The sequence below is a fragment of the Lepeophtheirus salmonis genome, chromosome 12 (assembly GCF_016086655.4).
Source record: "Lepeophtheirus salmonis chromosome 12, UVic_Lsal_1.4, whole genome shotgun sequence".
In the NCBI taxonomy this organism is placed as follows: Eukaryota; Metazoa; Arthropoda; class Copepoda; order Siphonostomatoida; family Caligidae; genus Lepeophtheirus; species Lepeophtheirus salmonis.
Genome location: NC_052142.2, coordinates 3,935,307 through 3,954,046, shown reverse-complemented (window position 1 = coordinate 3,954,046; position 18,740 = coordinate 3,935,307). Strand labels below are relative to the sequence as shown.

At 30.8% G+C, this 18,740-nt stretch overlaps 1 protein-coding gene and 1 long non-coding RNA gene across 2 annotated transcripts; one reads left to right on the top strand and one right to left on the bottom strand.

The window, feature by feature from the left end:
• Window positions 1-254: 254 nt before the first annotated feature.
• On the bottom strand, window positions 255-11,199 carry LOC121127263 (uncharacterized). The gene is made up of 4 exons (XM_071892395.1): window positions 11,031-11,199; window positions 10,772-10,963; window positions 10,456-10,717; window positions 255-1,740 (listed from the first exon to the last, which is right to left on the bottom strand). Exons 2-4 carry the CDS (start codon window positions 10,888-10,890, stop codon window positions 1,636-1,638), a joined length of 486 nt encoding a protein of 161 aa, XP_071748496.1. The 5' UTR covers window positions 10,891-10,963; window positions 11,031-11,199; the 3' UTR covers window positions 255-1,635.
• Window positions 11,200-11,595: 396 nt separating this feature from the next.
• Window positions 11,596-16,445, top strand: LOC121127188 (uncharacterized). The gene is made up of 3 exons (XR_005867623.2): window positions 11,596-13,215; window positions 13,308-15,169; window positions 15,230-16,445. It is a non-coding gene; the product is annotated as an uncharacterized lncRNA (long non-coding RNA).
• The last annotated feature ends 2,295 nt before the right edge of the window (window positions 16,446-18,740 follow it).

The following is an 18,740-nucleotide window of genomic DNA, read 5'->3' as shown; positions in this document are numbered from 1 at the left end:
TCAGACTATTCATTAGCACCCGAATCTGCAGTGTCTTATGTATACACTTTTGTGACCTCATTTACTCTCTCTGCTGCTTCTACAGTCTTGTCTGCAACAAGATCTCATCCGTGCTGTAATCTGCTCGTACAATTTCCTTCTTGTGTAAAACTCCATTTTTGAAGAGGAAACAACTTGAAAATTCCGTAGGTTAATTAATCCCTCCTCCTCCCCCCCCGAAAAAAATGATCCTTCAAATATTGTTGATTGGACAAATGGGCGATTTATTCATAAGACTCGATATATTACTTTCCACTAAAAATTATCTATGATATTTTTCCTGATAGTACTACGTGTGATGTGGCATCCTGACCATCGGCAGCTTATACATCCTATCACAATTTTCCGAAGGATTCTGCAATGCTCCATAATTAATTGGGTGAAAGACTGCATAAGAATAGACAAGTTCAAGGTTGACCATCGAACGTACGCAGCAATATCAGCAGAGATTGGCGTCCTCTTATGGGCAATTTCCAAACGAAAGACAACTCAAACTTTGTAGTAACATCTATGCACATTTAACAAAGATACTGCAAGTTTCTCCAGAACATGTTAAAAACTAGCATAGACTTGTCTCTCTTTCAGAAAGTCACTGAAAAAAATATATATTTGAAGTTCCAAGTTTAAAACAGAAGGCGTAAATTAAATATAATCTACATACTAAAACATAAAAATAAACTATCATACATTTAAGTTAAATATACAAAATTAAACAATTAGAATCATATAACTAATAATAACAATAAATTATAAATACAGAATATTCAAATAATAGATTGATCCAAATAATATTTTCTTGTTCTAACATCGGAATTCAATTCAATAGGCCATAACTTTAGCTTATAACTTTTATCCATGCTCTTGATATGAGATGAGGATAATGAGTGTTATGGAATTCTAGACAGGGCACTAAAGGCACATTTATATCAACAAATCCGACAAGCCATCTGTTTCTCATCCGGTAATTATTTTCCAAATTCCTGCGCCTCCATTTTCAGAAATCACGACAGAAGGCGACATTATTTTAGGCATTTTATTCAGTTCTCTATCGACTATCAGTATCTAATATTATATTAATATTGAATAATATTACCGGGAATGATAACGTTCTTGATAGAAGAAGATGTATATTATTTAATCAATGATGCCTTGCGTATTTATCCTTTTCTCCTCGCACGCTTTTCTATTCTTACTAAAATTATCACTCTTAGCAATGACATGACAGGAGAAGCAAATAAGAAAAAAAAATCTTCTATAATAAGCCAATATTCTATTATTATTTTATGTGCACCACTATTCAGTTGTTTTTACAGTTTTATAAATAGCCTATTTCTCTGTTTATTTATTGATAAATAAATATAGGTATCGATTTGTTAAAATTTCAAAAAAATAACGAGTATACCATCATAATAAAACTATTCGAGAATATTAATATATGGAATATAATGTAATGAACTAAAAAAACTAACTTGTTCCTTAAAGACAGATTGTTCGTTAAAATGTTTTTCTTCCTGTTGATTCCATTTTTTGGAAAATGCTAGTTTTTTTTGTTTATAATCATTTCAATTTTTGATTTGAGAGCATAAGCTTCATTAACTATATTGCCAATAATTGTGAATCTCGATGATGTTCTTTGTCTGTAATTTCAACATGAAGCTTACTCACATAATTCTTAATTTCATCGAAGTTTTGATTTAACTCCTATAATAATAATAACTGCTAAAATCAACATTTGGATTAGGTAAACTCATGATTGGTACATCGAAAGGTATTTATATTGAATAAAACAAAAAAACATTTAAGGGTTAACAATTACTTTTTAACATTAACAAAATAATAACTATCAACTTTTTTAAATTATAATGATACTAAGTATTGTTAATTGTTTTATGAAAACTTACTTTCAGTTACAAATGTTTTTACATATGTAGTGAGTTAACTAGAAATGTATGAAGTAAAAATACGGAGTTGATGAGAGCAAGCAAATATCTGGGACTTGTAGAAATTGACTTTTGAGTTCTTTATTTTACTCATTTCAAGAAGGAATACCTATACTTTATATTTTATTGGGTAATACTTCTTCTTAATCATTCTTTTGATATTATGCGTAGTTTACTATTAATTCAGTTAAATATTTTTTACTTTTGAGTCATCAATCTTTGCTAAATCAACGAAGAAAATTAATATAGAATATAGTATATGATTATTGAGCATTAACATTTCCCTTCATTTGTAGTATTCAAAGTGACTTGATAAACATTTTCAATAGGATAAATTATTCAGAGATTTTGGTTTTGTATCTATAATTTGTTTTACAGGGTTTTTTTAATAATTTTGAACATATAAGAAACTTTTTTGAAATAAAAAGCATCAGTTTCAAGATAACAGTAGTTCAACTATTTATTAGTATTATTACATATAAATTTTTTAGAAGCAGGCTTTAACTGTTTTTTTATGCAAAATTTACACCATCTAAATGTTGTAGTCTTTTTTTTTTTCCATGTGAAGACAATTCCAATGATTTTTTATGGATCGATCAATTTTTAATGTCCAATCGTCGAAAGGATTTTTTTATGATGGGATCCCTAAACAAGGGGAGTAAACTTTCTGAAAAAGAAGGTAACCTTCCAGGAAAAAAAAAACACCATGCTCATTCATGAGGTTTTCAAGAAATTTAGTTCCTTCGGAATAAAATCACTTATATCATGGATCTCTCTTTTCGCAGGATTCTTGAGGCCCTAATTTATAATTGCATCCCATGTCGCAAAAATTAGGAACCCTATCTTGCTCTTCTTTGCCCACACAACCAAGTGTTATGTCGTGATGAAAACGTCGAACATCGAAATAGGAGGCAATTGGATGTAATTTATAACGTTTGGAAGCTTAAAAATAATGACGTGTTATCTTATAATAATAATAGTGTATCATATAATTTAGAAATAATACTAATATTGTCTCCTCAGAATAAAGTAAGATCGTATCAACTCCAATTATTTCTATGACAACTTCCCTATAATAAATATTAAAAAATATCTCAGAGTATGAATATGACCAATTATATTTAAAAGATCATAATGGGGCTAATTTAAGGCATATTAATTAATTGAAGGCTATAAATTATAGCTAATATTCTCAAGTATATCATCCCATCCCTCAATTTGAACATAAATCCCATAATAGGCCAAATATGTCCCTAAACTTTTTGGTCGTTAATATTTATTAAGTAAATAAACTACTAAGGAAGTTTATCAATAACTTGATTTTTAGTCTAGCGTCATTTCTAGTTGACTCTCCACATATATCAAAAAAATAATCTCTTAGGAATATGACTACTGAGGAATGAGAATTCTGCAAAGTATTTTTGGTTATAAGTTTATATATTTTCTAAATTTGGTTTTGAAGTTTAATGGAGTAAAAATTACACAAATTATTAATATTGAACATAAAAAGTCAACTTGTGGTAGAATAAAGAAATAAATTATATTTAACTTTAATAATGTTTTTTATTTGAATAAATAAAGGAGGGGGAACAATTGATTAAATAAGTTTTATTTTAAAATTTACAATCTAACCACGAAATCTCAGATATTTACTATAGCGACAGCTTGCCATTAATGTTATTTAAAAAAATTGCAATTTAGTCATTATGGGCAGTATTTATAATAAGAAAGGATGGGAACATTTAGAAAAATAAGTTACATGCAAATAGCAAGCGTTTGAGAATTTAAGAAAATATATGGTAATATTGTTAAATTTGCATGTCAGCGGTTTTTTAAGAATATTTTAATATTATAAAATAGGCCAAATATATAGAAGGGTACAGTTCTATAAAAATTGAAAAAAATAATTTGTACTAAACAAATTTCCAGTTGTTTAAAAACGTATAAAAGATTAAAGGGTTATTAAAAGATAAGGAGAAATCCCCTCTAGACAATAAAAATATGAAATATAACATAGTTTAAAAGTCCATTGAGTCCATATATCTCACAATTGTTTTGTTCAGACCTACAGAAAGAAGAGTCTTTTTTGATTTGCATGCAAATATTATTGTAAGATACTTTTTTAGTATTACCTCCACTTTGAAGTCATATTCTATTCTCATTGTGAGATCAATGAATATTTTTTAATAATAGTACATCGTTTTTTATTGTGTTATTTAATTTACTCATACTTATATCACTTACTATCATACATATACAAGATTGTTCCCTTATCAGTTTAGTGGTTCAAGTGGTTCCAGTTCTTGAACGGCTAAAACTGGAACCAGCAATGTCGAACAAAGACCAGAACTAAGACCACAAATATTGTTTATCGGTTTCGGTTATTGAACTTTTGTTCCTATATGGAATATATAAAGAAAATACAGTGTATATTATAAAAAATAAAGTAACTTTAATCAATAAGTCATTTTTTTGAGTTTTTTGTGCAATGTCAGCGTTTTTCAATGATTTTTTTTTACGTCATTAGCTTAATACAGTTGTATCCGAGTTCCAAAATGCTCAGGGCTTCTTATGGATCTGGAAAAGTTGTTTTAGGCACCAGACGATGTATATAAAAGAGGGAAGGGTTGATAGATTATGGATCCAGGCCCGCTAATTAGCTTGTTGGGCCCTACAATATGAGACCTAACTATTAAGCCAGGTTTTCCCAAACTTTACAATACCATGACCCTCTAAAATAATACATTTTTCTGAAGCCCCCTTTATACGAAGCATGTGTAATATGTATTTGTAGACTGAAAGTAATCCTCAATTTTCCATCTTCATGTGCCACTTTGAAAACCATTTTCTTCAGCACCTTAGTTTTCAGGGACCCTGATTGAGCTTGGGGCACTACACACTCTGCGTATTAGGTAGCAGCAGCCCTATTTGTATTTAATATCATTTTGGGACACCGAATTTTCTAGCGACACCCCTTGTTTTAAGTGATTCTTACCAAACTCATCCTCTTTAAAAAAGAACCGGGACCAATAGAACTGCTGAAACTGAACCGGATATATCCTTGCTAATACACGTTACATAATAGTTTAATTGATCCATTTACATCTAATCTACTCCCACGGGTAAAAAGGATTACTATTAGTTTTTGATTTTTCGTCGTATACCATATCATATTTACAATTTTAGGGCGACAAATTGAAGATACGTTAATGTTAATAGATCTATAATTTATTTATATAGATGTTTCTTTTGTTAGTTTCACAAAGTAAATCAAGTATTCATGATATTCATAATTTTAACTATTTTTTTATTAACTCTCCTTTAGTGTTATTTTAAATATTATTAGAGCAAAAACACGTCATATTCTATCCTCCAAATTCGTAACATAATAGGTAACTGATTTTCAAGAATAGACCTTAACCAAAAGTACCATATGTCTTACTCCCATCCTCTCCTTTCACTTGCTCGTATGGCTAGCCTTAATCATAACTAAAATGCCCAACAAGGAACATAAAAGAGTAAGGAGCATGCACCCTTGTTGTGTCTTCACATATTGTCCCCTCTTATGGTAGAAGTTAAAAAGACACAACAGGGGTGCCCGTTACTCTTTTTGTATGTAGTCGTGTTTTTATTGTAAATTCAAAGATGCAAATTTAGAAACTACTACTGAGCCAACTCAGACAAAAACGGCCACTGGAATTACTCAGTCATTTGTTCCACAAGTATAAAATTTGCGCATGTTGAATTAAATATTTTAGATATATGACTCTCAATAAGAAAAAGAAAAAAAAAACCTTACAATAACTTCTAATACACATACTCAGGACCAATTTAAGCAAAGTGAAGAAGGAGGACAGAAAAAAAACTTCCATTTTCGTAAAATTGACATATATGGTGAATAATTTATAAGGTACACTCTGATGAAAATCAGCCTGGGAATCTAGCTGATTGAGTACTTTTTGTAGTAACAATAAGACATATTTTATAACATAAGAACAAACATTTCAATATTTTATTAATAACGTTTGACATGATATTCTTCTATCACTTTATTAATAAAAAATGGGAGGTATTGGTCTATTATAGGGAACATAAAATTTGACTAGTCTCAGATCCTATCGTGTCCCGTTATGTTCCTACTATTAGTCCTTGAAAAACATCCTAAATTTTAAAGCCCTCTCTACAAGGCATCATTTCACTCAATTTTATTCAAGTATCTCAGTTTACCATTTGAATTAGTTTAATAAAACTTTAAGTATCTTTTAAACAAAATAATATTTCTTAACATAGAATACATATTTTTATAAGTCTCTTCTGAGAAAATATTTCCAAGAAGGTAGTGCTCACAAAAACATAACTGGATACAACCTTTTTAACATCACAGCTAACCATCTGTATTCTGATATGGAAGATTTGCTTATTTAACTTACACACGACCAAACACTAAAACAAAATTTTAAACCAAAACACTTAAAAAATTCTGAATTTCTCTGATGAATGAGTACTCAGTGCTGGTAAAAACAGTTTTAGATTGATTTATACAATTGGGCTCCAATTAATATTTGATAAGACCTTTTCCATATTAACTAACATAAAATTCAATATATACGAGGTAAAAACAACATAGACCGCTGAAAATTTATCATGTCGAATTGCAAGTGTTAGATAAATTTCTGTATCTATTTATTTACCCTGAATTTCAAATCCTCAAACCATCGCTTTATCAGAAAAATAAGAATTTAAGAAGTATTATGATGACATCAATTTCGGCAGATACAAATTTCGGATGAGATGGAATTACTTGTGAAATACCAATTCAATCTCCTTCTCTTTATGTCCCTGCTTCCCTTCATAAATAGATTTTTGGTTGGTTTCACATTATAAAATTCAATTGGAAAATCAACAGCATCAAATAATTAAGTCACGTTATTTCTGGTCATCTATGAACAAAGAAATAAAGGCATGTGCAGCAGAATGTGAGAATCGTCAAACGTCGAAGGTGGATCGTCGTATGAAGACTGATATAGAAACCATTTTGTGCCGGCGGTAGATTTCAAACTTTTCATTTGGATATTTAAGGATAATCTTCTCTTTTACAGTATAAGTACAGTCTAATTAGTTTTGATGGAGCTTCTCAATGGATTGTAGTTTGTCAACTAACTGGTTTTATTACCTTAGATAATGCAAATGCTTTTATATACGTATGGATTTTTTTTTGTCTCGGAGAACCATTGTATGTAATTACTGATGTTGGAAAACAGTAAGAATCGGAATGATTTCATCAACTATCACTCATGGTTAGTTTTCATCGACTATTTAGGACATCGTACTATCTCCAAACCAATGGAACTATAGAAAGTGAGCATTGGGTCATGAAGTCTGCATTGAAAGCTAAAAACACTCAATTGCATTTTACTTTGCCTATTGTAATCCTTGGTCTCCGGAGGATCCCCTTAACAATTTCAATACCTCCTTCTACTGCCTTAACTAGTTTAGATATTATGAAATCTAGTAATTTCATTAATAATAAGAAAAAATTACCAACTTTTGTGGATCACGAATATATAAAAAATATGAAAGTGTGTTTTAATCATTTGGATTTTGGAATGATTTAAGATGGTACAGATGTTTCATCAAATTTATCATGTGTTCCCAGGGATATTTTTAGAGCCAAGTATCTTTAGATTCGTGTGGATCGTGTCAAAGGTCCTTTGCATCCCCTAACACCAGTCCAGCAAAAGTCATATCCTGAAGTAATCATACTTTCAAAATTGAATATTTATTTGTAAAGCAAGACGCTGTTTCTATAAAAAGTCTAAAACGTATAAAAAATTAAATCTTAATCCAGTAATTTTAAAAACCACATCTAGAGTGTCTCAAAGAAAGAAATCATTAATATCCAAAAGAACAAGATCCATACAATAAAGCTTAATATCCGGCTCCAGCGATCACAACAAGATCTAGTCGAAGAGTTAAATTTACTAAATATAATAATATTTGTTTTTTGTATTTGTCTGTTCATTTGAGCAACAATTATTTCAGCGAGGGGTATCTTAGCAACTAAACAATCTTAGCTTTCTTTTAAGAATGATGAATATTTCTGCATTCAATGAAGCTAGCAGAGTAATGAAAGAGCACCCAAAAAGACCCGTCCCAAGTCCCTTGACGCCTTCTCCTAAAAGAACTAAATACAAGTAATATAGTTTTGAATCAAGTCCAAAATGGCTCATAAATCAAACGTTTACTTTCATAATATTGGACAACGAAAATGATTGGAAAATGCACATCCTTTTTTTAAAGCTCCGACTCCTAGAGGACCCATCGATCGAAGTGTTTGAATGCCATCCCACTCAATATGTTTTGTAAATTCATCCCTCTACATAAGATTACGGAGTTGAGACCAAATCCGATAAGAGTCTCAGTTACTCCTCCCAGACTTCTCCAATTTGATTTTGAACACCACTCTAGTGGGTCATTAGTGTTCAAGTTCAATAATTAAGTCTAATAATGACGTAAATTATTTCATAATATTTACTATATCAAAATGTCGCTGAAATGAACGTCAGGATCTTTTTAGACAAAAAAAACATTCATTTTATAATTTTAAGTATATAGAAGTATTTTCTGTATATTTTTTTAATTTTCTCAATTCATTTGAGAACTTTCAATGTGATTTCTCTCTTCTTCCTTTAACACAGCAACACCGGATAATTCTTTGCTAGTAGGTATACATTTATACATACCTATACATCTAATCACACTAGAGATATTTTAAAATCGGTTTGGTTATAATTTTGACATTATTTAGTTCAATATATCAATACATTTATATATATTATTTAATATTATAATTGTAATATGTCAGTAGCAGCAACCAAAGAATTAATAATAACGAGCAGTCACTGATTGTGTTACTTGTAATGATAATGTATCCATAAAAGTCAGGTTATTTGCTATTGTCGTAATGCTGTGTATGTATCTTATAATGTTTTAGAATATAATTCCAATGGTGGACCGTATTTTCTCAATATTTGGATCAATTTAAGACTATACAGATAAATAATAGTTATGATAGGATGATATTGACATAGCAGATTGACGTTAAGGATTTGAGCCATGATTGAGTATAGATATGAAGACATTTCAGGGTCAGGTTTCAAGGTCAACCTTTCATATTTTTTTACTGGTTGAGCGATTATTAAAATTTAAAATCAAGTAAATGATTTAGTTCAAACTAGATAACTAATATTTCATAGTTAAACAAAATAAGACAAATACTTTTTCGCTAAAAACGCCCATAAAATGTATTTTTCAATATACTAAAGGATTGTTTAAAGAGTAAAGACTGGGTATAGGCGAATTCAAAGATTAATTATCTATAATGTTGGATAATAATATAAACGGCCATCACGATGTAACGAGGTAACTAACTTTTTTTTTCTCTCCTAAAATATATTCAAGTTACATTCAATATCATATACGATATTTCTAACTACAATACACCATACGTTATTACAAGGATTGGTTAGAGGAATTTTTTCGACGGGTTATAAAAATAATCAATCGAGTAGTAGCTTTGATTCAAACTGGAAAATTGATACTTTAATAAATACTTAATATGGCAAGTACTTTTAGGTATTCAAATAACGGTAATATGTGGAAATATTGCTAATGTTTACAACTGCCATTATTAATAAAAATTGATTTAATTAAACTGATTCCGATATACCTCAAAGTTACCGTTTCTTTTATATATATATTTATTATTATTATTATATTTTTAATTATCTTTCAATTTTTTTGGCATTGTATAATATAACACAATCCAATAAAATCAAACTTTTTTGTGTCTCAAGATGAAAATATGGTCTTGGATTTTATTTATCAGTCTCAGATTCTTCAGAAAAACGCCTTTATTTAAAAAAAAAACTTATCTGAATACTTTTACCTGAATACCAAAGTGGTATTATAATTTGCTAGAGAAGTATATTTAATTATTTATAAATTATCGGTCGTGATATTTATACCCTTAGCGCTATTCCAAAACGTAAACGAAAACTAATGGGATTATATGAAAAATAAAATTGCATGAGACGCGTATAAAATATTACCTGAACATTCAGAAAATCATCAAAGGATGCAGACGAAAGTTGTATAACATGCAAAAACATATAAATTATCAATTTAATGAATTAGTTTTGATTTATATTTCCTGAAATTGCTTCTACTAGAGTTGGAATTGCCCCCTATTAACTAACGTGGAGTAGTTAACCTATTTCAATATATTATTTTTTATTTAAATTGATGTGACGTCAAATGAAGGCAGATTACATTCAATAAAATCAATTTACTTTCGATTCAAAATCAGATTTTTTAATATATACTAACAAAAAGATTACGATAACACCCGAAATTTATTTTTGAAAAGTTGCAAAGGCATTTTAGGCAAATTATACAATATTCAACAAATTTATACCTTTAATTGAGCTTCAAAGATTTGGCAATGATGATATAAATCTCTTTCAATAATTTGTGATCTATGAAATGTTTCACTGAATGAATTTTCTTCAATATTCGTGTTGGAAGAACTCGAAATAATAGATGTTGAGGACTTATTTTCTTTGTTTGTGCCATTGATAATATGTGTCCCATCATCTGAATTTAGAAGTTGCATTGCTTTTATGGAGTTCAAAAATTGGGAAACATTATCTACACTTACAATGGAGCATAAATTTTTTCTGAAAGTACATATTTATAGAAACAAATTCAATTAAATGTTGAAACTTTCTTACCTCTCTGGCAACTTAACGTGAACCAAAAGATTTAAGCGATCGATTGCTTCGTATACTATACTTAAAAAAACCAACTTGTTAGTAGTAAAAGTAAAACTTGCCATAAGCAGCAGGTGCATTTGAATTGTTGGTATAACATTTTTGATCTTGGCAATCTCATCTTGAAATTCCTGATTTTTTATTTCATATTGACTTTACAAACAGGATTTAAAATACCATTTTGCATATTAAGACAGAATAATAATTATTAATTACTTACTTATCCAGTTCTTTAATGAGGTCATCATAGATACTTCTGATATTTTCAGTTATTTTAAGATATTTTTTTTTCAATTCTGTCTTTTGAATTTCTAGATTATGATGCAGATCTCTTTCAAAATTTTGAAACTTGTTGATTACATTTTGAAGAGATGAATTAAAATTCCATATCGTCTAGTGAATAAATATTTTTATTAAAAGCGAAAATAAATTACGGAGTAAAATTATTATAAAACTTTATGAATTTTAACAAATATATTTATTATCTTTGTTTTAATATAAAAGATTGTGATTTTTTTTAAATCTTGCAATGAGAGATTTTTCTATTTTGTGTATTCCTTCTTTATATGCTGAATCAACATCAACACATTGCATCTTAATTTCCATATCTGCTTCATCATAACATTTCCCACATAAAAGTGAATTTTGTTTCATACAAAACATGGAAATAGGCTCTCGATGTTGAATACACTAAACCATTCTAACAGAAAATAATCGCTCAATTTATTATTTAAGAATTTTAATGTGTACCTTTTTTCCTGAATTCATCAATTTATTGGATATATGAACTATTTCATGCTGTGAAAACATTTTTGCACGGTGAGTATCATATCTACATGTTCTACATAGATTTTGTCCTTAAACATCAAAATATTAAAAAAAATATTGAATTATTAAACTTAGCACTCATAAAAATTTTGTGACTTATAAAATTAAAATTAATTAATATTGATTTAAAGTGACCAAAGTGACAAAAATTAAATCTTATTGATAAAGATTTAATACGTCTTAAAAGGATATGGCTTTTGCTGGATTAATAATGCAACACAATATATTTATGATATAAATTAACTAAATGTGGGAATACTCAAGTACTCCTGTAAGAAGGACCGGGCACGCACAAACATGAATTCAAATACGCGTGCAACATGGGTGTATTGAAAAAAAACCAATGCAACGTGTTTGGTATACCGACCTATACAATAACTGGATGCACAAACTATAGAATAAAAAGGAGAAAAGAGAGAGTTACCTTTCTGCTGTTGGCAGCTATCTTGAGTACCTATTTGTACGAAACACTCTTTAGTGACTTTACTTTTTCATTAATAAGTTAATGTAAATTATTGGTGCATACAAGTCGAGGATTACCATGTCTTGTGTCACATTTGGCTGCAAAACAAGTATGCTTCTGGCAATTTAATTTCATATAATCGTTTTTCGACCCAGGATCCAAAGAGGTGCAGACAATGGGCAAGGAATCTCAAGCGAGATGACTTTATTCCCAAAAAGTTTTTGATAATTTGTTCGGAACATTTTACTCCGGAATCCTTCAATCGGACTCTGGACGTTGTAAGGCTGAGAGAAAACGTTGTGCCTACTCTATTCAAAGCATTCCCGCCTCGCCTTTGAGAAGAAGTTGCAAGAACACTTCGAAAACGCAAGACTCTTAAAACGATGTCCTCATCACCCCCTAAAAAAGTCAAGCCATCTTCTGGACTCGAGATAGATCTTTCCCACTTTGAGGCTACGGAAAATGTGCAATTGGATCATTCCTATTCTCTCTCATCAGCACAAGTCATTAAAGAGAAGCTCTAATGGCAAACGAATATGATTTCTGAGCTTGCAGACCGTTCTAAAAAAATACAGATGTCAACGGAATACAATCTCCAAGAAGTTGGGCAACTTGGTTGATGTTCTAAAAGACCTGAGGTTCAAGAGAATGCTATCAGAAGAGGCTTTATCTATCCTTGATACAATGTCTGGCGTTCCTAAAAACCTTTTAAAGAGAATGAAAATCGGAAGTGGTATAAAGGGAAGCTGCAGTAGCTACTCACCTGAGCTCCGAGCATTTGCTTTGACATTGTCATTCTACTCGACAAAAGCATATAGTTATGCAAGAATACCTTTGACTTATACCTACCTAGTCTCAGTACCATTCGAAACTGGTATTCGAATTTGGATTGTAATACGGTTTTTACTCAATCTTCCTTTTATATTCTTAAATCGAAGGCCAATAAAGCTCTCGAAAATACATACCATTGTGTAAAATTAGTTAGATATACGTTTGCATCTATCAAAGTTATGGTGGATAAAGATGGTAGAAGGGTCGAATGGAGCTTTGTCGAAGAGTTGGAAAAACTTCAAATCATCTGAAGGACTACGGGCTGGAAATAAACTTAGAAAAGGTACATTAATATGACCATAAAGGTATGAAAACATGATATATTTACATAAAAAAAATGATAAACGTTTATTTTTTAACTTTTTATGTAAACAGGGCTACTCCTCTTCTCAACTCGTCTGTAGCAGATGCAATAAAATTTTACGATAAATACCTTCAATTGATAGAATTCAAAAATTCTGAAGGAACTCTTGACTTTATTAAAAGATTTGATCGACTATTTTGTTTCCCCAACAGCCAAAATCATTTGGCCAAAAGATTCATATCTCCTCTTACTATTGGGAATGAAGTTTTTTAGAAAGCATTTATTGAAGAAATACTATCGTATATTAACTAATTGAAGGATGAATCTGGCAATCCTTTGGTCAAAACGAAGGAAAAAACAGCTTGATGAAGTATCTTTTAACATACCTATCTCAGATAGGTATCTATCAGGAGCCAACCGGGTACCTGGTTTGGTTAGGCCCTGTGACAGGCGCTGTTTTATTGGTTCGGTTCGTTCCGGTATTTAAAGTAAATATTGTTTCGTTTTTATAATACCCGGTACGGTAGGCTCATCCTATTTGTACATATTAATTTCACTTTAAACCCTATTTATTCCTAATTATTTTTCAGGATCATATCGGATTATTATTTTTGCTATACGATCACATTTTGGGAATAATAATAAGCCAACTTGTGTTTTCCTCTATTTATAAGCAGCTATTAGTCAGACATCAGTTTTCCGACAGCAGAGGCAATTGCATAAGACTCGATGATACTGTTGCACTCTTCAATACATCAAAGAACAAGAGGACAGAATAAGAAGTCATATCATACCTGAATGGTGAAGATTTATCCCTGATTAAGAAATATGGCCTGGAAGAAAAACATTTACTTTTCCAAGACCACGACTATTGCGATGTGCCTACTTTTGTGCAAAGCCTGCCAGAAATCATGGAATGCGTGGTTACTTACATTAGTGGATATGTAGTAAGGTCAATTTCCAAGTACTTAGTATGCCCTGAGTGCTTAGGAGCTCTTTCTGTCATAATCCATGTAACTACTGCAATTCTGTAATTGCAAGAAAATCCAATGGAGGTCTCCTTTATTTATCACAAAGTGTATTGGAAATATGTATAGAAACTGAAAAATGTATCTTGAGACTCAAAATTCAAGGAGTTCTCGAGATCAAACCTACTGTGACACAAAACATTATTACCAGCCGTGTTCTACAAATACGCAATTATAAATCCTAGATATTTAAGGAACTTGAATATCATAGTCTTGGCAGCTCACCATTAAATAACCATATCCTTAAATTACAAAAACGTATTACCTTGACATTCTAAAATTAGGCTTCATTATGAAGCCAGCCTCATTTTTGAGCATTTTAAGAAAGAATTTGTAGAGAAGTTTCTTTCAAAACAGATTCTTTTTAAAAATCAATTATTCAAAGATCTTAAATATCGTGTGTATATTATATTTGTATGTTCTAAAAGTAAATAGTAGCAAAGATTGTTGTAATAAAATGATTCTAGTTTATTCTAGGTTCTGATACAACATGACTTCTCAAAGAACACTGACTGTATTCTATAAAATTTGTCATCAATAAGACGGGTAAGATCACGGAGCAAGATGTAAGTGAGTGTAAACGCTGAACGTTGAAAGTGTAAGAGTGCTTTAACTAAAAGAAGGATTCCGATTATAGACATTTACAGGCGACATAGTACATAAATGAATTTGGATTAAAAGGTCAAGGAGAAGAACTTGAATCCTATCCTATCTTAAGCCTTGTAAAGGTTCGAGAATATTGTTGTACCTACAATGTTCGAAGTGAGAGAGAAGTCTACTATATATGTTCATATCCAAATTATAGGTACCTAAGATGGGTACCGAGAGCTGACGGTTGACTCTCTTTTTCTTTGCCTAATGAGTATCCAGTTATTATATAAGTTGGTGGCTTGGTAAGATAATAAGTAATAACTATTATTTACTTTATGGACGCCATCTTTATTGTGTTTTGTAATTCCAATCAGGCCCACTAAGTGTTGTGCTCCAGGGTGTAGAGAACGGGCTATGACAACGAGCCACAACAGTCTGGTGTTACGATCCATCTGTGGCCAAACAAAGAGATAAACCTCGGACTTTATACCACCTGCCTGAGAGCCATTCTAAGAGAAACACATCTGAAGAAGACAGATTAGGCCCCATCCCAATGTACAAAGCTGTGTTTTCTGTATTTCAACGACTCTGATTTCATATGTGCACTCTGGGAAGTTGGATTTACGATAGCGGCACTCTCAGTAGATTACCATACCACCAACCTCAAGTTCTACGAGAAACTGCTTTGTAATGGTGAATTGTAGACTTCCATTCCTAATCATCAGGAAAAAACAAAGGAAATTCACCTACTGTTTGACCCAGTGCACAACTTCAAAAACATCTAGAACTGTTTCCAACGGGTAGAGGTGATCGAGTCCCCATCAACACTTGGAAGATCCAATACTCTCAGACCAAATTTAGCCCACCTCAGGGAGATTCATTTAAAGGAGTCTCACTTCAAAGTCAAACAGGCCCACAAATTGACCCTATAAGCATTGAACCCTACAAACCTGAAGAACACCAATGGGAAATTGGCTTATCCTGTGTTTCACGGATCACCGATTGGAGCACTTAAGTACTACTCACAAAGAAGACAACAGACCGGAGTTTTAAGACACAACCAAGTTTTAAAAGTTTGTCAGAACTACGTGGAATATCCTAAAAGTCAAGACACCTGGAGTTGGCTACGAAAAGAGAGATGAGCTTCGGGAACCAATCTCTGAGAAGAACAAACTTGGCTTCCCTTTCAATAGAAATTTTTTCGACTTTCTCATCGATTGGCAAAACAGTAAAGCACCTGGCCTTACAGCAGAAACCTTCCTAGCAGCAAAGCAGACATACCTTGCCGCAACAGATCTGTCTGAGTATCTTCTGCTAAATGAAGACTTCTCCTATGTACTCCTCGGCATTTTCCAGTCGGATCTTACTTATTTCGGATTATTTCGGTAATTCAGGACCAATATCGTTCAAAGCCATTTTTCAAACATAAAAAAATCATTGAATTAAAAGTACGATTAATAAAACTAATGTAAAAGTGGTTAGTTTATTAAATATGTTAGTTTATTAAATATGTTTTTACTCCTTCTGTAGCTTTTTTTAAAACTAGAGATATTTTCTTTTTTTGGCTAAAATATAATGCAAATTATACAACTATTTAGATCTTTATAACAAGATGTATATAAAATATATTCCAGAAAGTGGAAGCGACTTTTTGTTGTTGAAGTTGAACAGGATTTATATTTTCAAAGGCTATTATGATGATTATTTTTTTTAAATTGGAAAGATCTATTAGATGCTTTCTTTGTTCTTCCACTAATCAGACTCCCCACGAAAAGATGTTCAGCTATCAACGAAATACCGATCTTCATCAGACAATGTCAAGATGGTTTTTAGAAATGGAGACGGTACATCTCAAAAATCATGTGAGGAGAAATAATAAAGATTCTAGAAGAAGTTAATTTATTAGAAGTGAATCCTACTTACACTCATGTCCGCTTTGTAAATGGAAGAGAGGCGTCTGTAGCTCTTGCACACTTAGGATTAGAAGAAGTGAACAGAACGGATGAGGAGTGTGAACAAAAATTAGAACAGGAACAACCATCGTAGACAGTCAAAAAGGAAGAAAGGATGTTAGTGCTAATGTTAATTTTCCTAGAGTTTTGGTTAGATTTTGTACGTGACTGAAGAATAGTGTAATAAATCCATATTTTCAGTTTAGATCATCACCATATTAGAATATTAAACTAATGAACATCTAGGATTTCCACACAAATTAGTTAATTACAGATAATAAATAACTGTTTTCTATAAGAGTTATTAATACAAGTATTAATTATAAAAATAATTACTAAATAAATTAGAACATTAGATTCTTATTTATAACTTCTCCGTTATTTTTTTGATTCGTTCGACTATATTTCAAAAAAGATAGCTGTATAAAAGTCAATTTACTACGAAAAGTGCAGAATATTTCTACGTGTGAGAAACTGTTAGAGATGATTTTGCTTTTTACCGATTCCGAGTAACCATGCATGAAGGGATGTGTAACTTTTTCCCTTTTCGTCTGCATTTATAGAGACATATTAATATATCTAGAAATTAATATTCATGCTGGAAAATAACTCTCTTTACATAAAAAGATTCCTAATTCTCCAGCCTTCAGCCTTGATCACAGAAATTATGTAATCCATAACTATTTCAATAGATATAGATTATTTGTTGATCCCTTATTATAGTGAATTATTTTCAATCATTTCACAATTATTGGTTTTTCGCTTTTTACAATGGTAAAGTTTGAATCTTTTTTCTTTTTTTTAACACCTTTAATGGCTGCCAATGCAGGAGCGTCTATATAATTTTCATGAATGAAGGATGTCACCAGGAATATAAAAGAGAAAGGAGTAAAGAATGAAGCATAAGAATTAATGAGTTATTATCCTATTTGGGAGCTACGGCTTCCGTAGACCCACAATTCGTAAACTAAACTAATATATTATTTACGTAAATAAATAACATTTTAATTTTCCATTAAAAAAAACAATCCGAGTATATTCTAATTGATGGTTGATATTACTTATAATTATTAGTTAATAATAAACGTCTTCTTCAAACATAGCTGGTCCATAAATAATGACGTAAAATAAAAATGATCTATGTTGGTCAATCCTTTTTTAAAAGTCCTTGTAATAACTGGCTTTAATCTGTATCGATATTTCTATGAATATTAATAACCATAAATATTGATTTCGTATGGCAATAACTTATGATATTAAAAAATTTAACAGCTTTATTATTTATTATTTTACGGCAAAGCTGAGGACAAGAGTCATATGACTTGGAGTATAGTATGACTCCAGTAATTAATATAACAACTTTTGACTTAAATCACACTTGAAAATAAAGGACGTGAGACTCGTGGAGATTTATCTTGTATGTATTTTTTAAACAAGTCTTAAAAAGAAATTAGAAAGAGACACCTCCCTCAGTCATATATACCTTCCAAGCATCTCTTAGTTTTTGTGAAGCTGACTTAGCATATTATTTTATCCCTATGGGAGATTAAGATAAACTTCGAGCACAACACTTTCATTTCCCTTAGAAAGAGAGCACTTCATTTATTTAGATTTATGTAAAAATACGAATCCTATATAATATTCTATTGATTTCATAATACGTAAAGTCAGCGGCTTAAAATCATACAAGATTAAAGTCATGAAAATTAATGGAAAACGCTGAAAGGAGAATACATAGTATCTTTGTTTATTTAAAAAAGCTAGTCGTGTGAATAAGTTGTCAATGAAAAAGTACCAATCTTGTATTTTGAAATCGATTCTTAGAGCATTGGAAAAATCTGTCACATTTTGCAGTAACGTATATCATTTTTAAGAGGGTAGAATTATCAAAATTGTTCATGGCAGTTTCTCTAAATTGATATTTGTACAATGT